This window comes from Trachurus japonicus, chromosome 6 (genome assembly GCF_045865225.1).
Source record: "Trachurus japonicus isolate A0001 chromosome 6, Traja_1.0".
Lineage (NCBI taxonomy): Eukaryota > Metazoa > Chordata > Actinopteri > Carangiformes > Carangidae > Trachurus > Trachurus japonicus.
The window spans coordinates 37,354,300-37,380,787 of NC_140912.1; the positions used below are offsets into that span (position 1 = coordinate 37,354,300).

Below are 26,488 nucleotides of genomic sequence, written 5' to 3' on the forward strand. Positions count from 1 at the left end.
ACAAGCTGTGATATTGCATTATCAAAATCACATGACATCTCAAATGTCCAATCATAGGTTTGGGAGGGACAGCCTTCAAACCAGAGGCACCCTGTGTGAAGACCACCAAAATGCTAGTTACTTAGGGTTTGGACAAAAATAATGTTAAGGCCATAATTTATTTAGGGTGACATCAGGTAAATTGGGCCATCAGGTAAAATGAGCCAGTTAAGGTTTGAGCCTCCTAGCTTTTTAAGTTTTAACAGGCAATGGCTGTAAATGATTTCAAATTGTTGCTACAACTGTACTTGACAAAAAACAATTGATTTGAGTGGTCTCTGGTTGCTGTTGTGGGTGGGACAATGCTTTATATCCAGCCTGCTGAGGAGAAGTGTGCGAAAAGTGGCCTGGCAAACAAATTTCACTTGAAACTGATAAGGTTGATAACTCCGTAAAAAAACAGATCTACAATAACAAATGTGATTTATAATACACATTGTGATTCCCCCCATTGGATAGAATGCAAAATTCTTGCTAAGCTTACTTATTTTTAATTTAAATGCATTTTTTGTGGGTGGCTCAATTTACCTTAATGCATCATGGTAAATTGAGCCATGCATTTCAGCTAAAATGGGCCACATACAAAACACAGTCTTACACTGAAGTTACACAGAAATTGAGGGTGCAAAACATGTTCAAAGTTAGATATATATCCAAGGTTGGTCAGTGCCACTCATGGTGCCATTAGCACTGTGGGGGAAAAAATGGCATCTATAATGCCACACACACACATACACACACACACAGTAAAAGAGCCTATAACATAGTCAGTTAACAAAGAGCATAGCAACAACATGATCATGTAATTTTAAAATGCGTTTTAAGATTAAAAAATGTCTTCAACCTCTTATGTATTCACTGTTAATGTTAAGTTTAGTGTTGTAGTTTAGTAGTAGTATCAATTAATTATTAAAATTTAAATGATTTCTGCTAAAATTACTGTGTTGTTCTCTCTTGGCCCATTTTACCTGAACCTTCATCGTACCTCGAGAGGGAATATCCCGATACTTTAACTCTCATAATTCCAAAATAATTATACTTTTTAATTTTTTTTTCACACAGAAACATTTAAGAGACCTATGTCGATTTTTAAAAATATCAATGGATTTCATGCATAGCGTTTTTGATGGTCTTATTAATCGTTTACCAAAAAGTGGCCCATTTTACCTGACTTCACCCTAAAAAAACAAAATTATTGCAATTTTTTGTCAAAATGTGTTTATAATATGCTGATGCATTAAAATATATCTTAATATGGTGTAACCATTCTCAATATTTAGCATTTTGATCAACATTTCTACTGTCCCACTTTAGGAAACATGCTTTCCCAAAGCGGGACAAGTGGTTTTTCCTAATGTGGGACAGTGCTTTTCCAGTTAAAACTAATAGGTTGAACAATAACAATGGTTGTTTACATGGTTTTATTGTTATAATGCATTGTTTTGAATATTTTACAACGAAAGAAAATTATATTTATTAACTGGAAGTGGTCATAATACTGTTAAAGGGGTAAATGGCTCTGAATTTTTTTCTTTCTTGTTTCTAAATCTTGTCTTTTTTGATAATGTTCATGAAAAATGTTGTGTTTAGAAGTAATCAAAGGATAGCACATTACTGATTAATTAAATGGAATGTATTTCAGATCACAGTGGCAAAAAAGAGTAAGGCAATGAGACAAAATCAGGGAAAGAAAACATGGGAAAAGAAAGGAAAATAATCAAGCAAGTGAACTCAACCAGTGGAAAAAAGACAGGATGAGGGGAGACATTACTGAATATAGGGAGATCACTGAGGATGGTGGTGTCCCACAATTGAGGTTGTTGACCAGGGCTTGGAATGACCCTAGCGAAGGGTAAAAGGTCACATCCACCACACAATTGGTAGAAAACCATTAACACTATAGAAGATGAAGCAGAACTAGGACAATAGGTGATATTATTGAACACTGGTTTGCAATCTAGCATTTATCATGTAAATTAAGATGACTTTTAAACAGACTTTTTAGTGTCCCACATTAGGAGCATGACTGTCCCACATTAGGGAACAGAAATTGCCGCAAAAAACTTTGCAATCAGAGTTGAAATATGTATGGTATTTCTTTTAGGAGTGTGATATCAGAATTTTCTCTTTGGATTCCATTAGATCACAACCTAAGGATTTCAGAATGGTACAGGATGTAGATTGAAAGTGTTTGCTTCATATCGCAAAATACACCAGAAGTCTAAATTGCAAAAAATGTCCCACATTAGGCGAATTCACCCTAGATAGATAGATAGATAGATAGATAGATAGATAGATAGATAGATAGATAGATAGATAGATAGATAGATAGATAGATAGATAGATAGATAGATAGATAGATAGATAGATAGATAGATAGATAGATAGATAGATAGATAGATAGATAGATAGATAGATAGATTAGACATTCATCAGGCTGTAATACTGCAGAAATAGATCTTTTTTTTGTCATTTATAATTCTGAGAGACTTCAGATGAAAGTTGAATTCAAGTAGAAACACTGTTCAACAGCTTAGTATAGGGGCCACTACTGAGAAAGCTCTGTCTCCACCAGTGGAGGGCCTGGATCTATAGGTACTGCCAGGAGCAGCTGGTTTGACGACCCAAATTCCCTAGCAGTGGTGTGCGGCTGTACAAGCTCTGATAATTAAGGTGATGCCAAGTCGAGCAGCTGCACACTGAGAGAAGAGGTGGAGAGGACCGCGGGCATCCCAACAGAGAGCGTTACGAACCAAGGTAAGTTTCCTCCTAAAGTTTGCTCTACAACATCACATTAATCACGTCCAGGCGGTGGAAATGTGAAGCAAGGACTAGGCTGTGAAAAACAAATAGCAGCTATCTTTCAAATATTAGGAATTTGTTTTTTTGTTTTTTTTTTTACAAAATGTGAACGGAACGAATGACTCATTTTGACAGCAGAGATAACATGAAACGACACAATGTGAAATTGATTTTTGTGCTTGTCTTTGTAAGTCGTTAAAGTTCACTGAATATCTTTGTACATCTGAGGATATCACAGTTTGTTGAAATATAAAAAATGTTGCTGTTACATTTTTGCTATTTCTAGCCTTTTATAGTCAATTCTACAGTGACCCTGACTGAGGCAGGGCTGAGATATGAAAAATAGCCTTGACATTCTGTATTATTATTTTGCGTGTAAAAACTATAAAGGGATTAACAATTAACAAAGTTAAGATTGGTTTGTGTCACAGTTTTTTTCAGTTTTGATAAGAATACATTGCTGTTGTTTTTTGTTCCTATTTTAACACCATGCAAATACATCAGCATAAGGTAAATGATGATAATGTTATCCTATATATTTTTTTAATTTCATTTAAATTTAAGTTGGTAATGCTTCTCTGTAATATGATGAAGTGACTTTTGTTTCTCTGTGATCAGTCATCACAGTAGATCATGACCTTCTCCATTTTGATGGCTCTGCTTGTTCAACAGGTTTACACACCCAGAAATGTACAGTACTATAGACCCTATAGACCCTATAGGCCCTATAGGGTCTATAGGGTCTTTCACAGCTTGACGTATTTCGGGGGGGGGGCTTAGCTGGATAGCCTCGTGAACCAGCCTCTCGCGGAAGTGCATTTCATTTCGGCCCAATTCCAATCCGCCCCCTAAAGACTCGGACCCTGAACCCTCACTGACTTAAAACAGAAGTAAGCGATCCGGTCGTTTTGGCTAATGCTGCGTTCCAGGCAGGCTTTTGAAACCGTAAATTACAGCTTCAAGTCACGACTTACGACTTTGTAGCGTTCCAGGCAACCCACTCGTGTTTCTCCGACCTGTTTTACCGGTGAAAGTCACTATAACGGCCACTCGTAACTTCCGACCGGTGAACTCGTACCAGATCGAACTGGTACCACTTCACAGGTCGGAAAAACACGAGTTACGAGTTGCCTTGAACCAGAGGTGGGAGAAAGTCCTTATGTTGCAAGTCCAAGTAGAGTCTCAAGTCTTTGCTCTCAAGTCTCGAGTAGAGTCTCAAGTCTTTGCTCTCAAGTCACAAGTCAAGTCCAAGTCCTAAGATTTTTGTTTCGAGTCCCAACCAAGTCCTAAGTTTTTTTTCCGAGTCCCAACCAAGTCCTAAGATTTTTGTTTCGAGTCCCAAACAAATCGATTATAATTAATGATACATAAAGATCATGACCACGCCTTGCTTCTTTATTGGTTACATTCAATTTCACTTCACATTCTGCGGAGACGGTGACTCAGGATTGTCGTGTTCCCCCACACACAAGCCGACTTTTGATCCAAATGGTCACAATTGTTGGGGCCAACAATCGTAAATATTGAACATGTTTAATATTTACGATTGTCGCCGCCGACTGTTTTACGGGTCGATTGTCAGGAGAATTTAAATCTTAAAACACCACACACTACAGGAGAATCTCATAAAATAATCTCAAGAGCCTAAGATAATCGGGCGATTTTTGTCTTTGGTCCGAAGGGGGAAAATCGGGGCAAAATCAGACAGATTATCTTTATGTGTGGTAGCCTAGGCATTAGTGTGTTGGCATTAATTATAGAGCCAAGACTGATAACAGGAGTGGGCTCTATATAGAACGTCTCTGGCTGGCTGCTACAGTAACATTGATGGGACACTTTTAAAAATATTTTAATATTTGTGCTTGCTGCTTGTGACTTGACTTGAATTCAAGTCTTTCCTCTCAAGTCCAAGTAGAGTCTCAAGTCTTTGCTCTCAAGTCCAAGTAGAGTCTCAAGTCTTTGGCATCAAGTCCAAGTAGAGTCTCAAGTCTTTGGCATCAAGTCCAAGTAGAGTCTCAAGTCTTTGGCATCAAGTCCAAGTAGAGTCTCAAGTCTTTGGCATCAAGTCCCAAGCGAGTCCAAGTCTTTTTTTGATTTGATCAAGCAAGTCTTAAGTCATCAAAATCGGGACTCGAGTCCAAGTCAAGTCTCAAGTCTCGAGTCCAAGTCCACACCTCTGCCTTGAACGCACCATAACAGTCCTCGTCCCTACGTCACCACATTCAGGCGCATCCCTTGGCTGCACACACAGAGAGGACCGCCCCTTTATGCCGTTCTCTCTCCTCATTGGATACAACTTGTAGGATACAAGGAAAGTTTTCTCCTGGGCTCAGAGCAGAGCAGAGTGACTGACAGACCCGTGTTTCAGACCAAACACTCTATAGAAGTGATTGCTGTCGGAAGATACAACTATTTAAGACTTATATTAACACAAACATTCACCTTACTTCTGCTTTAAGTGACGTCAGCTCTAAGTGACAGAGTGTGAGAGTGTGTGAGGGTCCAGATGCTGTAAACATGAATGGAACAGCACTTACCCACTCTCACGACACGTTACCTTGACAACAAAATGTTTTTAACTCCGCCCTTGGACCGATAATTTACCGTACTTTCAACACGCACAAGGTGTGTGAGGGGGACGGACTCAAAACAAAATGTTCCTGGATCAGATCTGATCAAATCATCGTCAATAATCACAAACTGCACGTTAACACTGACAGGAAACTTCTTCTTTCTTCTTTCTTTTTTTTGGCTCCAGTCCATTAACAATAAAGAGACCGGCGGAGCTCTCTCTGACTACGTGTGATAATTTACTTTTCTTTTCTTTTTTTTCAACACTCGCGTTCCGACGGCATCTCATGTGTTTGACTTCACAACGCTATGAACTGTGGGTAATTCCCCTACCCAAAGTCAGCACTGGGGGCAGTAAGGGCTCATTCACTGACTCACTGACTTGATGACCTGACAACGGAACAGCCCTCACACACTCACGGACTTCCCGTGTCCAAATAAAAACTGTGTTTTTCCTGCACTTTGAGGGGCTGGAAAAAATTATATTATAGTGAACAATGGAACTGTGTATTTTTTTTCAGGTAAAACCTCTTTTAGGCCGTGAAAATAGGCCGTTTCTTGTAGAAACACTGTATGTTGTAAATCTCTGGGCAGGGCTATTATGGGCTGGCGTTGCTAACGGGAGGAGTGCAGAGAGTCTTCTACTGCAATTAAAGCAGAAGTGAGTGATCCGGTCGTTTTCGCTAATGCTGCGTTCCAGGCCGGCTTTTGAAATCGGAAATTACAGCTTCAAGTCACAACTTACGACTTTGTAGCGTTCCAGGCAACCCACTCGTGTTTTTCCGACCTGTTTTACCGGTGAAAGTCACTATAACGGCCACTCGTAACTTCCGACCGGTGAACTCGTACCAGATCGAACTGGTACCACTTCACGGTCGGAAAAATACGAGTTTCCTTGAACGCACCATAACAGTCCTCGTCCCTACGTCGCCACATTCACGGCGTTCCTTGGCTGCACACACAGCCCTGCATGCCGTTCTCTCTCCTCATTGGATAAAAACTGTAGGATACGATAAATGTTTTCTCCTCGGCTCAGAGCAGAGCAGAGGGACTGACAGACCCGTGTTTCAGACCAAACACTCTATAGAAGTGATTGCTGTCGGAAGATACAACTATTTAAGACTTAGATTAACACAAATATATCACTCACTTCTGCTTTAAAGTACTTAGGGGCTATTTGGAGATCATACAACCACACTTTAAAAAAATGCTACTATCCCTTTAAATATCTGCCTGTCTCTGTCTTTTCTACCACAGAGGTAACACAGCTCCACAGAAGACGTAAAAACCGATCCACATCTTGCAGAGGCCACTGCCAGAGACCATTACCCATGATGCCCCGCTGCAGAGTGAGCCTCAGCACCATGCTTTTCCTGGTGATCCTGCTGGGTGCAGCAGTGGTGCTGTTCTGTGCCTGGTTTGTCCAGTTCAATCCCTGCAGCTCTGCCTCCTCCAACGGCAAGGTTCACGTTCTGCTGCTGTCGTCCTGGCGATCGGGCTCGTCCTTCCTCGGCCAGGTGTTCAGTCAGCACCCGTCTGTCTTCTATCTCATGGAGCCCGCTTGGCATGTGTGGTACAAGCTGGAGAAACCCAGGAAAGGGGAGCTGCGGATGGCCATGAGGGATCTGCTGAGGAGTGTGTTCCAGTGTGATTTCTCCGTGATGGATCCCTACCTTCACAGCAACGAGTCCATATTTGTGTGGTCTCAAAGTCGAGCTCTGTGCTCGCCTCCAGCCTGCTCTCTCACACCACGCAGCCAGTTGAGTGACCCGGATCGCTGCATAGAGATGTGTCAGCCCCCCGACATGCAGGAGGTGGAGGAAGCCTGCCACACTTACAGTCATGTGGTGTTAAAAATAGTGCGCATATTTGAGCTGGAATCCCTCTACCCACTTCTGCAGGACCCAAGCTTAGACTTTCGCATCATCCACCTGGTCCGAGACCCACGGGCTGTGTTTCAGTCTAGGGAGCGGTCAGCGAGTGTCTTTACACAAGATAACGGTGCTGTCTTGGAGCAGAGAAACATCCCACCCGCTGAGGTGCCGTATGAAGTCATGCAGGAAATCTGCCGTAGCCATGTGCGCATCAATGAAAGGGCCGTCCTGAAACCCCCTCCTTTTCTAAAAGGGCGCTACAAAATGGTCCGTTATGAGGATGTGGCACGCAACGCACTGGAGGAAATATCTGCACTGTATGAATTTGCAGGTCTGGAGATGACGCCGCAGTTGGAGGAGTGGATCTACAGAGCTACCCACGGGAGAGGCAAAGGCTTGGAGGGACAACCCTTTAAAGTCACCTCACGAAACGCCACCAAGGTGTCTGAGGCTTGGCGTACCCTGCTGCCACACAGCAAGGTCAGACGCATCCAGGAAGTGTGTAAAGGGGCCATGTCATTGATCGGGTACGGGACAGTTGACAGTGAAGAAGAACAGAAGAGACTTGACATCGATCTGCTGGCGCCACAGAACCAAACGGAGCATCCAAGTGACAGTTAAAACATGGCTGACAAAGACATCATCACCAAGAGACGACATGGGACAGAGGAGCTGATGCAAGAGTAGGGGTGGGCGATATGGGAAAAATATGATATCACGATTTTATCACGATCTTCTGCTTTAACCCTCTATTGCATGAAATATTACTAAGGCATGGTAAAAAATGTTTTGCATGTTTGTATTTCTTAAAATTGTCTAAATAACAGAAATATTTAAAAAAAATCTTAAATTTTTTGTAAAGGGGGGGTCGTTGGTAAATTGTTGCCATATGGCAACAATATGCAATCGTGGAAAGTCCCATAAAATCAACATTTTTGACCAAAAACTAATTTTATTTAAAGCAAAACTCAACAAATCCATCTCATACTCAACCAAAACTAACAAACAAACATTTATACAATAAAAACATTGTATAATTTCAACAGTTATCTCAAATGTCTGAGAACCTGGAACCTGGAACCCGTCTCAATGAAGTACATTGAATCACTCATTTTATTTCATTTCATTCAGTTATCTAGAAGATATAAGTGCAAGTCCATTTAGATAATATGTTACAAAATACCTTTAATCACAAAATATAAAAAAATATAATGTTTTTACCTTTAAAATATAAGAAAAGGTTGTAAACATAGTCTCAGGGTAGGTTCATGCTATGTAAGTCAATGGGACTCCATTGCGTTGAATGCACCAGGAATTTTCCATATTTGCATACTGTTGCCATATGGCAACACATGTATTTTAGCATATTACAAAAATACTATTACATCAAAACTGAATTAAATGTTAAAAAAATAAAGTTTACTTTCCCCAGATAGTGATTTCAATTTTTTATTTGATGAAAACTTTCCAAAATTCTAAATAAAAGACGGTCTTCGGGAGCCCCGCACAGTGATGTTCACATGGCAGATGTCCATGAGCAAAAGGGACTGGCAAACAGGATATCTTGGTAATTTGACCTCATAAATTGTATGTCCTTCAAAGTAAAAGCCCCCTTTTCACACCTAACTGAAAAAACAAAAAAAAAATCATAGCTTTTTAGAAAAATGAAGATAAAGTAATTGTTGCCATATGGCAACACTATGCAATAGAGGGTTAATATGAAAGTATTAAATACATTGAAATTTAAAGGGATAGTTCAACATTTTTAGCAAATTGGCCCATCACCATAATCCCTATAGTCATAGCAGTAGGTTCGTTACCTTTAATTGTCGGTGCAAGCTATTTTTAGAACGGCGGAGCAGAGCCGTGAGCTGCTCAGAGCTACGCTACGGAGGCTCATTATGGGATTTCTTGGTTTCCCTTCATCAAACTCATCAAATACACAATCCAACAAAGGTAACGAACCTACTGCTATGACTATAGGGATTCTGGCAATGGGCCACTTTGACAAATGTGTATTATTGTGTGTTTTGTATTGTATTGTGTTATTATTGAGTGAAAACAAAGTGAACTCAGACTCAGTGAGAGAGTTTATTCCTCAGAGATGATTCAGAAATACTTTCAGAGTGACTCACTACATTCATCACACACACACACGCACACACACACACACGATGTCATTACATTCATGTGACTTGGCTCGTCGACTCGTCTCTGCACTAATAAACTCTGTGTGAACGACGTGTCATTGATTCATTAATTAATTAATTAATTAATTAGATCTGAATGAATCTATAGTTGTTCTATTAAAGGAGCAGTTCAACAACTCTTCAGTGTGATCATCAGAGACAGGTTATAATAACAGTCCTACGTTTCCTACTTCACATATATGGTCGTTGTGGTCGTTGTGTGGCGAGAGAGTGAAAAGGGGGCGGAGCCTGAGCAGCCTCCATCACCGTGTGCTTTACATTAAAGGAGCAGCTCTGAACACACACACACACACAGTCTCTGACCTGAGTCTCATAAACATTGGTGAAGCAGCAGCAGCATGTCATCGTCGACGTCAACGTGGAGTCTAAAGCTGAGACACTACAGGTGAAAATACAGGTCAAATTTGATGTTTAAATATGTAAATGAGGTGATATCTCATTAAATATGCGCTAATTTGCATATATTTCCAGAACAGAAACCTGAACAATGGATAAAGCTACTTTGTTTTATTGTGTTGACATATTAGAGTCAGAAGTTTTTACAGATTAGGATTTTGGATATCTCTTTTTATCACCAAAAAAAAATCATATTTCACCCTGTTTTTAGTAATAAAATGTTGGGTGAACAGGGTAAAAATTTTAACTAACAGATATCACCATGAAACTTCCCAAGTTTATCACTCACATTAAGACAAATATTTTTTGTATTACAAGTTTTGTCCAATTTTATGTTTGAATATGTAAATGAGGTAATATCTGATGAAATATGCGCTAATTTGCATATATTTCCAGAACATAAACCTGAACAATGGATAAAGCTACTTTGTTTTATTTTGTTGACATATTAGAGTCTTTAGTTTTTCCATTTCTCAGACGTTTTACAGAGGAGGATTGTGGACATCTCTTTTTATCACTCTGTAAATGAGAAAATACTGTCACCAGCCCTTTAAAACATCTAATGTCTCCATGTTTTTAGTAATAAAATGTTGTATAAATGAGGCTGTGAATGATATATCAACAATCCCCTCTGTAAAAACCTTCAGAATATAGAAAGGGATCAAAGTGGAAGGTTTGGTGTCTGGAAGTGCTGCTGAAGTGGAGATTTCTAGAGAGGAGTCTGAGTCTGAAAAACTCTTTCTGAGGAAACGCCCTTTAAAGACTTGGACTGTAAAACTACAGAGATTGTTATTGTCAATCCTACTTTTAGGATTTGTTGCTATGATACAAAGGAAATGACATCATTGTTGAGGAGAGAGAGAGCTTTACAACGACACCTGACAGGACACGGCTCAGACTAACTCCTGGTGAGTTTAGGAGAAATCTACTGATGAAAAGAAGTAAAATGAATAAAAAACTTAAAGGGATACTTCAACATTTTGGCAAATTGGTCATAGCAGTAGGTTTGTTACCTTTAATTGTCGGTGCAAGCTGTTTTTAGAACGGCGGAGCAGAGCCGCGAGCTGCTCAGAGCTGTTTTGTTGTTTAATTTAGAGGTAAATTCATGCAAAACCGCTGATGCACGTTGCCTTCAGGGACAGTTTTTCATCAACAGTCTCTGTATTTCCCTCTAAAACAACTCTGTGTGGTAACGTTGTGTTATTATCTCATAGCGTGGTGAATGTGCAGCTCACAACTTGTCCACCAGAGCGTTGTGGAGTTGTTGGATTGTGTATTTGATGAGTTTGATGAGGGAAACCAAGAAATCCCATAATGAGCCTCCGTAGCGTAGCTCTGAGCAGCTCACGGCTCTGCTCCGCCGTTCTAAAAATAGCTTGCACCGACAATTAAAGGTAACGAACCTACTGCTATGACTATAGGGATTATTATGGCAATGGGACAATTTGACAAAAATGTTGAACTATCCCTTTAAAGTGGATTTTCTACCATTTCTTTCCTCTGGTCTGAAAGAAGATGTGATAAAGGACTAAAAAGCCCCAAAATCTCTAAATTGATGCATGAAATGACGATGTTTTTACCTGTCGTGTCTCACATTAAAGGGCAAATACACACAAACACACACACACACACACTCGGCTGGTGCGTTCAGGTGCGACATGAGATCAGGAAACTAAAGTGCTGTGGCCTTCGTCTCGTTGTGAGTGAGTTGGAGAAAGATTAAAAGTGCAAATCAGAAGCAAGGTGGGGAGGGGGGAGGGTAGGGGGTTGTTGCATATAGGACGTAGGTGGGTCGTCACGGTAACGGCAGAGGCACCATCACGTCCACGTAGTTGACGGGGAAGAGCCCCGCGCGGCCGTCCAGCTCGCCCTCGAACCAGTTGGCGTCGACGCGGCCGGTGAGCAGGACGACGTCGCCCTCGCTGAAGCCCAGCTCGCCCTCGTGGCTCGGCTGGAACGAGTACATCGCCCGGCAACAGGGCTGGTCCACCACCAGCCCACTGTCCACTGGACCAGAGAGAGAGACGGAGAGAGTACTTAAAGGGTAATTGCCATTTTTACATTCTGGACCTTATTTCTAGCATAAAATATGATCATTTACTCACCCACACTGCAAAAACTCAAAATCTTTCCAAGAATATTTGTCTTATTTCTTGTCAAAATGTCTCATTTCTAATCAAAACTAATCTCTTTCCACTTAAAATAAGACTCATTGCCTAAAAATTAACTTGTTTCAAACTAATTTTCACTTGAAATCAGTAGAAACATCTGCCAGTGAAAGCAGGTTTTTTGTGCTTGTAATAAGAAAGAAAAACTTGCTCCACTATCAGATTTTTCTACTTATTTCAAGTGAAAATCGTATAATAATCTGTATAATGGAGTCTACAGGGCAGCAGAATGCAGCCTCTAAATAACACATTATCTGCAGAGAAACTCCTTCATTTCACCAATATTTAGTTCTGATAGGCTAGTGCTATTCCCCTCTGAGTCCGGGGTTAGCTCTGTCTGGTAACGTTGTGTTATTATCTCACAGCGTGGTGAATGTGCAGCTCACAACTTGTCCACCAGAGCGTTGTGGAGTTGTTGGATTGTGTATTTGATGAGTTTGATGAGGGAAACCAAGAAATCCCATAATGAGCCTCTGTAGCGTAGCTCTGAGCAGCTCACGGCTCTGCTCCGCCGTTCTAAAAACAGCTTGCACCGACAATTAAAGGTAACGAACCTACTGCTATGACTATAGGGATTATGGTGATGGGCCAATTTGACAAAATGTTGAACTATCCCTTTAAAGCTGAAACTATTCATTGATCATCAGGAAATCAATGAATAGTTTCAGTTATTTTGACAAACTAATCAATCAGTCGATCAGCTGTGATTGGTTTCTCACCGTAGCAGGAGGCGGGGCTCCCGGGTCTGGACGGCAGCGCTGACACCGGCTGTTCACCTGTCACACGTCAGACACACGACATCATCACCGTCAAACACACACGCCTGACGACCGGTCCGATCGATCAGTAATCAATAATCAATAAGTGAGAACCACCTGTGGGAGCTGCAGGCGTGACGGTCGGCTGGTGGAAGAACCCGATGCTGCCGCCGTGCTCGCTCCTCACCCGGATCTTCTTGGACCTGAAGCGTCGGACCGGCCGGTTGCTGGCCGCCGTCAGCCTGGCGACGACAACGATCCGGGTTTTAGTTTCCTTTTTTCTTTTTCAAGACAAGAAATTTTCTCATACTTTTCTGTTGACATTTTCGGCGTTTTCTTCTGCTTTCCTCAGAACTGTCACCATGATGTCAGACGGTTACAGTTCTGAGGAAGGCGGAAGAAAACGCCGAAACTGTCAACAAAAAGGTATGAGAAAATTTCTTGTCTTGAAAAAGAAAAAAGGAAACTAATTATTTCATACGGACATAATGAACTTTCACAATAGATTCCTGGTTTTATTGATCAGTATCAGAACTGGATTTCTGACGTCGATAACAAACCAAACCGGTTGAAAATCGGTCAAAAACTGATCCAGTTCTGGTTGTTTCAGTAGAACATGAACCAGAGGATTAAAGCTCTGAGGGAGAAACTGAGCCAAGATGGCCGCCGTGTCATTGGGCAGCAGCGTCAGGTGACATGTATAAGGCAAGGCAAGGCAATTCTATTTGTATAGCCCGTTTTTACCACCAGTTTGTCTCAAAGGACTTTACATCCCATCATAACAACATCCTCTGTCCTTAGACCCTCACATCCACTGAGGAAAAACTCCATGGAAACCCTTTTAACAGGGAAAACCAGGAGAAAGCTCAGTATAAGTATAGGCATATGCTCATTATATCACAGGGCGGAAAATTTCTAGTAAATTTCCAGTAACATTCCATGGGAAGTTAAGCTGGGGAATTTTGGAAATATTCCACATTGGAAACTTTCCATGGGAATTAGGCTATGGGAATTTATGGGAATTAACTGGAAATAGGGGGTAATTTAAACAAGCCGTACTATCATATCCGAACTTTATCAAGTTTTAATTCCTGTATGAACAATCAATTCTTTTACTGAACAACAAAAACATGAATGTTGAGTAAAATATTACTGATTATTGATTGAGGAATAGCATATAGATATTCAAGTGTAGCTACTTGCATTAAATCTGGTTGTTTTAGCCAAGATTATGCTACAATATATGTTTTTCTCAACTATACAGCTAACCTTCAATTTAGTACATTTCTGATTTATTCCTGTTTATTCCCATATAGCCTATCCCCATTAAAGGGACAACGAGGAGTTTTGTTAAAGTGAAGTGTTTTCTCACTACATTTATGAGCCTCCGCACCGTGAAATTCTTCGACCGGCGCAAGACAGACTCATGTTTTCATTCATCAAGAATTAAAGTCAGAGGTTGGAAGACGATCACATACCGTCGTAGTTCCCACCATAAACGGAGATTCAGCGGCGTTATTCTCATGACTCGCCACAAAACCGAAAGTAAAGAAACGCTGGTCGGCTCGCCCAGCATTTCCACCAGGGCCGTAGCCAGGATTTTTGAAATACCGAGGTCATAGTCGTGGTGCGCGGGGGGGTGGCGTCAGAAATTTGGGGCAATTTTATATTAAAAGGCTTCAATCTGGTGCACTTTGACAGATAAAAACTACACACATCATATTAGATTAATGCCATTTTTATGATATTATCATCACTAGTGATCATCCAGAGAAAACCCAACTTCACTGAATTCTGATGAGAACACACCATCTATTACAAACAGGAGACTAGCTCCTCACATTCGTAGCAGCCACAGAGTAGCAAAAATATTATATTATAAAGTTTAATTCCAGCTCGGAAAAAAAAGTCTGAAATGCAATGTGAAGGTCCTGGTTGTTAACATAAAGATGAACAGGTTTCTAGGGTGAACTCTTTTTTACCATAGCTATAGCCTACTATTTTTGGGTGTTCCTCACTTTGAAACAGGCCCAGGAAGTTTGTTTGCTTTTCCTTATAGTTACCACAAACATACATCTGGCTGCTCCTTGTTGCAGCAAATTTTGGTTTGTGTTATAATTGGTTATTCACGTTGTTTAGCTATGTAGTATTTCACATTTCTATGCATATTTTTTATTAGTAAAATATTGGTGTCAAACTTCATTTCGGTAGTATGGTCTTCTTTGAATGTTAAAATATGAAGAGGTCTAGGTGAAATCAAAATGAGCCAAAAACAGTTGTATTTGGATGGAGTGAATATTATGACACAGGCTATTAGTGAAACATAGCCTAATTAGTTTTCCAAAGGCCAAATTCCACCTGGACATACATATCTCTGATAATAAAACAGCTGCTTTTAGCATCTACTTTTACACAGTTAGCCTACACATTACTTATTCATTTGCCTGATATCCCATGATTCAAAGGTAGATTTTACTCTAATGTGATTTTTGTTAGTATTCTTACTAGGCAGAGATGAAAAATTTACATTTTCTACTGTAGCCTACTCCAGACATGTCTGTAGTAATCTCACAGGTCTTAGCTTTCTTTAAATAAATAAATAAATAAATAAATAAATAAATAAAAAAGACTGAAATAAAACTAATGGTTGCCTAAACTTTACACCGTATGCTCTTTGTTAAATCTGTCCAAAATTTTTTAGAAACAATTTCACAGTCTTTGTTTGTGAAATATTTGTGCTTGTGCACCACATATGCTCACATCTTGTGCATCTCCTGGGGGCTAAGCCCCCCCTGTCCTTAAAACTTAGTGACGCCCCTGTCTGTAAACATAACATGTATCATGTCACTGTGCTTTTCACATAAAGTTGATGGAAGAATGGACAGTGCAGATGCCCCCTCAGTATAGTATCTGTAGGAAGGAGGTCTCTTCTCTCCCCCACTTAGCTCAACTAGTGCATAGTGCAGGACACGGACAGTAAACAGCGCTGAATTGACGCTATTAAACAGCTGTTTTCTCCGCATACATGAGGTCCCGTCCCGAAATAATACAGCGCTTCAAGTGCACGTATGTATGAAACTTTTCTAGTGTAACAACTGGTTGGAAAAAGCAGTTTATCTAGAGCCAACTCACTCAGTAGCCTTCTCCTCCATGCACACAGGCTCCGCGACGCGCTGCATCACTCGCTTTTTCCGAATGAATCGCCTTTTTTCCCGCGACCAGTAAACAAACACCAGCGTACGTGAGGGCGTCAATAAACAAGAGCATTATAGGCCTACCGGAATTGTTTGGACAAGAGAGGAGTCACTCAGTCACCTTCCATCTGTCCTCCCTAATACTTTGCACTTTTTTTTTTTTTTTCCATTCATTAGGCCGAAAAAAATACCGAGGTCATGACCTCGGTGTCCTCAATGGTAGCTACGGCCTTGATTTCCACCACCACTAATAATAACAAAATAACCATAGAGACAAAACCATAGATTTATCTAGAATGGACCATTAACAAGTGGTAACGGAGATTCATCCACATTAATATCAGACTTTTATATAACCAGATAGAAACTCCTCGTTGTCCCTTTAATTCCCATAGAAACTTTCCAACTTTGAAGATTCCCGGAATTTTGCAACCCTAATCACAGTTAACAACCAATCAGATTGCAGGATTTCACCTGGCCTGCAGGTTGCCATGGAGACCCTGAAGGATGCGGTGGGCGTTGCGGTGGAATTCGAGCAGCGCCGCGACCAGAGCCGCCAGACGACTGAGCCGCTCCACCTGCGGGAGGAGGAGGAGGAGATGACATCATCAGTGACATCATTGCATAGCAACACCTTAAAAACCTTGATGCTGATGCCCTTGTACAACGCTACTTTGACTACGCCTGTACATCTTGGTACACTGGCACCTCTAAAGGCCTCAAAGTAAAGCTACACACATCAAAACAAACTGATTAGAGTAGAACATAAACTTCATCCCAGAAGCTGTGTTTAGTTTATAAAATAAAAAATAACCTGGCACCAAAGTATTTAGTAAACTACTTCTCCAAAGTCAATAGCCATGTTTCCATCCAAAGTTATTCGAATTACTGGGCAATGCGCATTAAAAGAAATTGGAATCGTGTGTGTTTCCATGTACGGACTTTGCACCCCCCCCCCCCCCCCCCCCCCCCCCTCCCGGCCGGCCGGACGGACGGTCTGATTTGAACACATTAGCGCGATTTAGCGCATATGTTTATTACCGTCATAACGCGACCTGTCCGTGTGTGTGTGTGTGTGTGTGTGTGTGTGTGTGAGCAGGCTGTTCTCGTGAGAGAGAGAGAGAGAGAGAGAGAGAGAGAGAGAGTTGCGCCGCCCCAGACTTTATTAATGATAAACGCTGGACGCACTGGTTGATAAGTTTGGTTTTTACTGAGGAGGAACTATGAAGAACTGTGCAGTCACATATGAAGGTGTGTGGGGGCTTTTATTTTGCTGTGGCGATGCGCCACAATTAATTAATTGTTGTGTGACAGCGGAAACCCTGATGTTGTCTTGTGAGTGAACTGCAACACGGGAGCAGACGGGGTGAAAGTGCGCTACGTCACACTTGATTCGCATACAGCTGTTTCCATCCCATTCGAATCAACCAAAACCCGGCCATAGCAGCGTATTTCATTTTGTGCGAATCAGGGGATTTTAATGCGAATCACGGCGTTTCCATCATCATTTTCCGATGCGATACATCTAGATGCGCATCTCAACAGCTGATGGAAACGCACCTAGTGACATACACAAAGTTCCTCCACCAGGGGGCGCTCTGCTCCACTGACTACAGCCTCTGTATGGGAAAGGTTTCTTTCCTTTACTCAGCAGCTGTCTGGTAGAATGGCCTTCCTTTAAACCTTAAAGCTGTTAGCTCCTCCTACTTTCTTTTTAAGTCCTCAATAAAAAAAATGGTTAGCCAACTGATAAATTAAATCAAAAGAGCCGTGAAGCACTAGATTATTGTATTGTTTGTTTGTGTGTCTGTTTTATGAAGGAAAAGATGAAGAAAAAGAAGAAGGAGGAGGAAAAGAAGAAGGAAAAGAAGGAAAAGATGAAGGAAAAGAAGGAGGAGGAGGAAAAGAAGAAGGAAAAGAAGAAGAAGGAGGAAAAGAGAAGGAGGAGGAGGAGGAAAAGAAAAAGGAGGAGGAGGGAAAGAAGAAGGAAAAGAAGAAAGAAAAGGAGGAGGAGGAGGAGGAAGAGGAGGAGGAGGAGGAAGAAGAGGAAAAGAAGAAAGAAAAGAAGGAGGAGGAAAAGAAGGAAAGGAAGAAAGGAAGGAAGGAAAAGAAGTTTTGTTGTTTCTGTTTGGGGCCTAATCTCTTGTTTTATCTATTTTATTTGTTCTTTCTCTTCAGTGTTGTCGTCTATGTGCCTTAGTGTCTCTCTCCCATGTTTTTAGTCCATGTGTTGTGTGTTTGTCTTCCTTGTTTTAAATCCATGTGTAGCTACTGTCTACCATCAAATAGGACCACAATGGAAACGAGCCTGTGGGCTTTATTGTGTTTTTAATCCTTTTTTTTTTAACACTTGTCTAATATTGTTCAATAAAGTTTTCAATCAATCAATCAATGGCGGCCTCACGTCGTTCTGCAGCAGGAAGAACATGCTGCGCTCCGCCAGCTCCTTGGAGCAGCTGAACTTGTCCCAGGCCTGTCTCAGCTCCTCCACCGGGACTTTTCCTTTCCGCCGCTTCTTGTAGTCGAAGTCCAGACGGCGTCCGTTCAGCTTCTTCAGCTGGAACTGAGACACGGGAAACACACACGGGAAGCACGGACCAATCAGAGAGCAGCAGCACGGACCAATCAGAGAGCAGCAGCACGGACCAATCAGAGAGCAGCAGCACGGACCAATCAGAGACCAGAAGCACGGACCAATCAGAGACCAGCAGCACGGACCAATCAGAGAGCAGCAGCACGGACCAATCAGAGACCAGAAGCACGGACCAATCAGAGACCAGAAGCACGGACCAATCAGAGAGCAGCAGCACGGACCAATCAGAGACCAGAAGCACGGACCAATCAGAGAGCAGCAGCACGGACCAATCAGAGACCAGCAGCACGGACCAATCAGAGACCAGCAGCGTTGGGCGCCTTACTTCTAAAAAGTAGCTGATTAGGTAAAGTTACTAGCAGTGATGGGAATAAAGTTATAAAAATAAACAGCATTACTAATGGCGCTACTTTTTTCACAAACAAATACGTTTAAAAAGTTACAGTTTCCCCTGTTATAACGCCGTTACGTACCGACAATAAAATGCTCCGTTACTTGACTCAAAATATTAAAGGGACATTGTGTAACTTCTCCTGTTATCTCTTCATGAAAATCGATTATTTGGTTCAAAAGTCTGTTTTTCATTAACCAGTAGGCTAATCCCCCCTTCAACAAACTGAAGTGTAGTGTGTATTTGAGCATGTTATTAAAAAACAATGCACTTTTATAATGTAGTGACTCAGTTACTTTTTTGAGGCAAGTAATGAGTAGGCTAACTATAACAATATAAGTAACGTGCCCAACACTGGTTACTAGTTATTTTCCCCAAAAAGTAGCTGAAACTGAAACTGAAACACATCAACAGGTGTTTTATTATTAAATGGAGCATTTATCGTCAGTAACATAACGGCGTTATAACGGAGGAAACAGTAACTTTCTGGATTACTGTTACTGAAAAAAGTACTAGCGCCGTTAGTAACGCTGTTTATTTTATAACGCTGTTATTCCCGTCACTGGTCAGGATGAACATCTAACATCTGAGCAGGTTCTGTTCCTCCTAAGGTCGAAGGATGTTTCCTCTTGGTTCTGAACCTTCAAAATAAAATGCATCTTCTTGGTTCTGACCCTTCAAAATAAAACGCATCCTCTTGGTTCTGACCCTTCAAAATAAAACGCATCCTCTTGGTTCTGAACCTTCAAAATAAAACGCCTCTTCTTGGTTCTGAACCTTCAAAATAAAATGCATCTTCTTGGTTCTGACCCTTCAAAATAAAATGCATTTTCTTGGTTCTGAACCTTCAAAATAAAATGCATCTTCTTGGTTCTGAACCTTCAAAATAAAATGCATCTTCTTGGTTCTGAACCTTCAAAATAAAAGGTTCTGAACCTTCAAAATAAAATGCATCTTCTTGGTTCTGAACCTTCAAAATAAAAGGTTCTGAACCTTCAAAATAAAATGCATCTTCTTGGTTCTGAACCTTCAAAATAAAAGGTTCTGAACCTTCAAAATAAAATGCATCTTCTTGGTTCTGAACCTTCAAAATAAAAGGATCTGAACCTTCAAAATAAAATGCATCTTCTTGGTTCTGAACTGTCAAAATAAAACGTATCCTCTTGGTTCTGACCCTTCAAAATAAAGCGCCTCACCCTGATCTCCTTGAGCTCCGTGTCGTGGACGTCCTGCAGCGGCTCGATGAAGGAGCGTTGGACGTTGGCGTCCAGAGCGTCTCGGGCCTGGCCGACCTGCTGCAGAGCGTCGCCCGCGCCCGACAGAGCGCCGCCTGCAGGAGAAAACAAACAAACACACGTTTTATTTACATGTTTACAGGTTCAGTTGATGTTGTTAAAGCACCACAACGACCAGAGAAACAGCTGGTTTACAGGTGAAGGAAATGAATGAATAAATCAGAGGGACAATCATTCATTCATCTTTAACAACAGAGGAACAACAGGAGGTTTCTGTGGCTCCACATGTTTTTAAAACTGGAAAAATCATTTAGCATTTTGTAAAAGGTGAACTCAGCCTCAGAAAAATAGAAGAAAGAAGAGGAGAAAGAAAAGGAGGAAAAGAAGAAGGAAAAGGAGGAGGAGGAGGAGGAGGATGAAAAGAAGGAGGAAAAGAAGGAGGAGGAGGAAAAGAAGAAGGAAAAGAAGGAGGATGAGGAGGAGGAGGAAAAGAAGAAAGAAAAGAAGGAGGAGGAGGAAGAGAAAAAGAATAAGAAGAAAGAAAAGAAGGAGGAGGAGGAGGAAAAGAAGAAAGAAAAGAAGGAGGAGGAGGAAGAGGAAAAGAATAAAAAGAAAGAAAAGAAGGAGGAGGAGGAGGAAAAGAAGAAAGAAAAAGAAGGAGGAAGAGGAGGAAAAGAAGAAAGAAAAGAGGGAGGAGGAGGAGGAGGAAGGGGAGAAAAAGAAGAAGGAAAAGAAGAAAGAAAAGGAGGAGGAGGGGGAAGAGGAGGAAAAGAAGAAGGAAGAAAAGAAGGAAAAGAAGAAAGAAAAGAGGGAGGGGGAAAAGAAGAAAGAAAAGAAGGAGGGGGAAGAGGAGGAAAAGAAGAAGGAAAAGAAGAAAGAAAAGAAGGAGGAGGAAAAGAAGAAGGAGGAGGAAGAGGAGGAACAGAAGAAGAAAAAGAAGGAAGAAGAGGAAGAGGAGGAAAAGAAGAAGGAAAAGGAGGAGGAGAAAAAGAAGAAAGAAAAGAAGGAAAAGAAGGAGGAGGAGGAAAAGAAGAAAGAAAAGAAGGAAGAGGAGGAAAAGAAGAAGGAAAAGAAGAAGAAGGAAAAGGAGGAGGAGGAAGAGGAGGAGGAGGAGGAAAAGAAGAAAGAAAAGAAGGAAGAGGAGGAAAAGAAGAAGGAAAAGGAGGAGGAGGAGGAGGAAAAGAAGAAGGAGGAGGGGGAGAGGAGGAAAAGAAGAAAGAAAAGAAGAAGGAGGAGGAGGAAAAGAAGAAAGAAAAGAAGGAACATAAGGAGGAGGAGGAAAAGAAGAAGGAAAAGAAAGAAAAGAAGGAAAAGAAGGAGGAAAAGAAGAAAGAAAAGAAGTGTGTGTTGTGTGTCCTCTAACCGAACTCTGAGTGGTGTCCCAGCTCGTGTCCGTACTGCAGCATGCAGTCTCCCAGAATGCACTCTGTCTGCGGGTAGCCGGCCCGGCCCTGACCGCGCAGCCTAGAGACCGAGTTCACCACACTCAGCCGGGCTCTGGACGCTATGGAGACGGAGGTCAGAGGTCAGAGGTCAGAGGTCGTTAGAGTCACGGCTCTGTTGGCTTTTAGTGTGTTGCCTTAAAGGGATAGTTCAACATTTAGTCAGATCCTCCTCTCACCATAATCCCTATAGTCGTAGCAGTAGGTTCGTTACCTTTAATTGTCGGTGCAAGCTATTTTTAGAACGGCGGAGCAGAGCCGTGAGCTGCTCAGAGCTACGCTACGGAGGCTCATTATGGGATTTCTTGGTTTCCCTCATCAAACTCATCAAATACACAATCCAACAACTCCACAACGCTCTGGTGGACAAGTTGTGACCTGCACATTCACCACGCTATGAGATAATAACACAACGTTACCACACAGAGTTGTTTTAGAGGGAAATTCATGTAAAACCACTGATGCGTGTTGCCTTCAGGGACAGTTTGTCATCAACAGTCTCTGTATTTCCCTCTAAAACAACTCTGTGTGGTAACGTTGTGTTATTATCTCATAGCGTGGTGAATGTGCAGCTCACAACTTGTCCACCAGAGTGTTGTGGAGTTGTTGGATTGTGTATTTGATGAGTTTGATGAGGGAAACCAAGAAATCCCATAATGAGCCTCCGTAGCGTAGCTCTGAGCAGCTCACGGCTCTGCTCCACCGTTCTAAAAAAAACAGCTTGCAATAGCTTTGTCAAAATGTTGAACTATCCCTTTAAGACAGTCCAGAACTAAAGTGTTTTGGTCCAGACTCTGTTACCTGGGTTTGGTTGGAGGAACTCTGTGGTTCTGGACAGAAGCTCCAGCAGCAGCGTGTGGATCACTGCAACACTCTGACACACACACACACACACACACACACACACACACACACACACACACACACACACACACACACACACACACACACACACACACACAGAGAGGGAACAGGGGTCAGTTGGTCCGTCAGCTCAGCTCAGACCAGATCAGAACTACAGACACAGACAGCTGTAGCAGCAGCAGCTTCTTCACCTTCTCCATCTGCAGGAAGTCGTCGTCCATCTTGGTTCCTTCGGCTCCCATCAGTCGCTCGTTCAGCAGCTGCAGGATGAGACATGAGACATGAGACATGACACAGGACACGTAGAGAAGAAGGGAATAAAAGTATAAAGACTTCATTATGTAGCCTACTAAATACATATAAAACAGAATATGTACACAGTTAAATACTTTGTTGAGGATACTTGATGTAAATTGCCCACAGATGCTAAACACTATTATTCTTTTGGGGGAAATATTTATATTTAACCCTCCTGTCGTCCTTCTGGGTCAAACTGACCCAGTCTGTTCCCTTCCTCCATCCTTCCTTCTTTCCTTCCTTTCTCCCTTCCTTCTTTCCACAATCCTTTTTCCCTTCCTTCCTTCCTTTTTTCCTTCCTTCCATCATCCGTCCTTCTGCTTCCTTCCTTGACCTAATCTGTTCCTTCCCTCCATTTTTTCCTTCCTTTTTCCCTTCCTTCCTTTGTTCCCTTCATCCTTTCTTCTTCCTTCCTCTTTTGATCCAATTGACCCAATCTGTTCCCTCCCTCCCTCCATCTTTCTTTCCTTCCTTTTCCCTTCCTTCTTTTCACATTCCTTCCTTCCTTCCTTCCTTCATCCTTACTTCTTCCTTCCTTTTAGACCCAATCTGTTCACTCCCTCCATCTATCTTACCCTCCTTTTTCCCTTCTTTCTTTCCTCCCATCTCTCTGCCTTCCTTCCTTCTTTTCTTCTTTCCCTTTGTCCTTCCTGCCTTCCTTCCTTCTTTTCTTCTTTCCCTTTGTCCTTCCTGCCTTCCTTCCTTCCTTCCTTCCTTCCTGGACCCAGGAGGACGACAGGAGGGTTACGGCTCAATCAAAACTTGAATTTGGATTTTTTTCTTTTTTTTTTAAAATAAAGTGCAAAGCCAGTTTCTTTTGGAAAAAAATAATCACAACAAATGAAGACAAGATAGAAATGTATAACAAACAAATGGGAAGAATTTAAGTTTGATTACATGTATATTGAGTAGTTTACATCCTTTTTTTTATTCTTTTTCTGTTTTTTATAGCACGTTTCTGTCCTGTTTGGTCCTGTTTGTCCTGCTTTACACCTAACTACTGTTATTGGTGCGTTGAGGCCAGAGAATTGTGGGATTTGTAGTTTTTGAACGATCGCAGGTTGTGATCTTTCGTTTTTGTGATTTTCCCGGTTCGCACATGTATTTTTTTAGGGGCAAATGCGAGTGAAATGCTCGCCCATATAAGAACATTTAAGACCTGTCTAAAATTATTTAAGACTTGAACACAATAATTCAACAAATTCAAGACATTTTAAGGCCTAAAATTTAGATTTTCAAATTTTAGACTTTTTTAGACTGTTTAAGACCCCGCGGATACCCCGTAAAATACTACTGAATACAAGCTGTGTTAGTCAAAGAAGGAAACCCTAACCCCTAAAAGCAGCACATCAGTGCAGCTGCTTTCAAAGAGTTCATTCTCACTAACAAGAGTTAAAAGCTCCTTACATTCATTTAGAAACAATTAGAGTCATTCATTGATGTGAAGAATAAGACATTTACTCTGACTCTTACTTTGACTTAGAGTACCTTTAAAATGTACTTTTGGATACTTAAAGCAGAAGTAAGTGATATATTTGTGTTAATATAAGTCTTAAATAGTTATATCTTCCGACAGCAATCACTTCTATAGAGTGTTTGGACTGAAACACGGGTCTGTCAGTCACTCTGCTCTGCTCTGAGCCGAGGAGAAAACTTTTCTCGTATCCTACAGTTTTTATCCAATGAGGAGAGAGAACAGCATGCAGGGCTGTGTGTGCAGCCAAGGGACGCCGTGAATGTGGCGACGTAGGGACGAGGACTGTTATGGTGCGTTCAAGGCAACCCGTATTTTTCCGACCGTGAAGTGGTACCAGTTCGATCTGGTACGAGTTCACGGGTCAGAAGTTACGAGTGGCCGTTATAGTGACTTTCACCGGTAAAACAGGTCGGAAAAACAGGAGTGGGTTGCCTGGAACGCTACAAAGTCGTAAGTTGTGACTTGAAGCTGTAATTTCCGATTTCAAAAGCCTGCCTGGAACGCAGCATTAGCGAAAACGACCGGATCGCTTACTTCTGCTTTAAGTACCTTTAAAAGCAAGTACTTTTTTACTCTTACTGGAGTAACATGTTGAGTACTCTGTCCATCTCTGCATGTGATCACTACCATGTGAACCCACTCCCTCTCTGACATTGAATGTGAATGTTCACGGCTGTGTGAAGAAGTGTGTTGGTTTAACAGCCAAAAAACTTTTTTTATAGGTCAGAAACTAATAGTTTGACTCGATACCGTTGGAGTTTAAATCAGGGAACTTGTATAAGATGAGTCATTTTAGTATTGTTTAATTCAAACAACTGTGCTGACAGGTGGTGACGGTTATAAAACCTTTTATCTGTGTTTTATTAGGCGTCATTAAGCCTTTAACTGGAGTTAGACTGTAACTACACATGGACTATGATCTGCTTCTGACTTCCTGCTGAAGGTTTCATTCATACACGTTCACTATTCTCTAACATGTTCTTTAAGACAACTCTCCTAATGTTAGGTTTAACCCTCAGTGATGAGTTCTTCTTGTTCATACTGAACCACAGGAAGATGTTTTAGTGTTGGAACATGAACAATAAACTTACAGCATTGGGTCTCAGTTTTTAGTTCTTCAGTCTCACTGTTACAGTTTAACCCCAGGTTGTGTAATTTACAACCTACTGTGGGCAGGTTGTAACAGGGGCACTCCTTGCATTTGACATAGTGAATTTTGTGATATAGTTTGAGAGGTTCAAGGCACTGTTGTTTGTTGTGGACAAATGAGGAGACTTTGTGTCAAAATTGGAGAGTCCGACCATGAACACTCTGACTCTGCAAGTTATAGGAGCTGAGACATGTACCATATTATTTAAATAGAGAAAAACTATATACAGTATTGTTTGGTCAGAGGTATTTCACAGTGTGCAGGGTGGGCATGCATAAGGTAAAAATACACAAGAATAAACTATGCAGAAGAGAAAAACTTGATAAAACATTGAGAATGGTACAGGAAGTGGTTAGAACCATAGACTGTATAAAAAAGAGGTTAGAACCAGGACCAGGACTCAGGCAGTCTGAGCAGTAACAGATGTAGTGGTGACTGCAGGTGCTGCCTGAGGCTGATGTTAAATAATACAACACGTGAATAAGGTCACGCGGCGGGTTTAGAGTGGATTCATCCTTTATGATCTATGATCGATAACTGATCAGACTGATCAACATCCTGAGCTGTGGTGGATCGATCCGGAGCGGAGCAGCAGGCCCCGTGTCGCAGTAAAACCAGAGGACAAACTCCACAACACCATGACCCAGATCATAATAATAATCCTGCTCTGCCTCCCCCCTCCACCTCCCCCTCCTCCCCCTCCTCCCCCAGGTCTGGCCCGGCTCGGTTTGGCCCGGTTCGGCTCGGTTCTGTTTGTCCCGCATGGCGCCTCTCACCTGACTGGCTTTGTGCAGCTGCTTCTTCATCCCGGTCACAGACATGTTGTTGCTGCTGCTGCTGCTGCTGCTGCTGCTGCTGCTGGATCAGACCGACTGACCGGGGATCAGCAGACCTCCATCCCGACTGAGAGGCTCCTTCCCCCCGCAGAGTCACGGCACCAAGCCCCCCCCCCCATACACACACACCGGAAGCTGCTCTCCCTCACTGCTTTATTATAAATGATTTATTCTGGCACGGTTAATTATTA

The 26,488-nt window shown here is 41.7% G+C and overlaps 2 protein-coding genes across 3 annotated transcripts; one reads left to right on the forward strand and one right to left on the reverse strand.

The window, feature by feature from the left end:
* Nucleotides 1-6,673: 6,673 nt before the first annotated feature.
* LOC146986630 (carbohydrate sulfotransferase 6-like) lies at nucleotides 6,674-7,907 on the forward strand. The gene has a single exon (XM_085780515.1). It carries the CDS (start codon nucleotides 6,744-6,746, stop codon nucleotides 7,905-7,907), a length of 1,164 nt encoding a protein of 387 aa, XP_085636641.1. The 5' UTR covers nucleotides 6,674-6,743.
* Nucleotides 7,908-11,181: 3,274 nt separating this feature from the next.
* On the reverse strand, nucleotides 11,182-26,350 carry sh3gl3b (SH3-domain GRB2-like 3b). Of its 2 annotated transcripts, none has more exons than XM_085780304.1 (11): nucleotides 26,335-26,350; nucleotides 26,238-26,304; nucleotides 22,729-22,797; nucleotides 22,475-22,547; nucleotides 21,595-21,735; nucleotides 20,193-20,326; nucleotides 18,417-18,575; nucleotides 16,487-16,590; nucleotides 12,933-13,060; nucleotides 12,780-12,836; nucleotides 11,182-11,899 (listed from the first exon to the last, which is right to left on the reverse strand). In XM_085780304.1, the coding sequence occupies exons 2-11, from the start codon at nucleotides 26,280-26,282 to the stop codon at nucleotides 11,688-11,690; spliced, it is 1,122 nt and encodes a 373-aa protein (XP_085636430.1). In that variant the 5' UTR covers nucleotides 26,283-26,304; nucleotides 26,335-26,350; the 3' UTR covers nucleotides 11,182-11,687. The 2 variants fall into 2 exon arrangements, with proteins under 2 accessions (XP_085636430.1, XP_085636431.1); XM_085780305.1 differs by having other exon boundaries at nucleotides 11,183-11,899; nucleotides 12,936-13,060.
* Nucleotides 26,351-26,488: the final 138 nt, after the last annotated feature.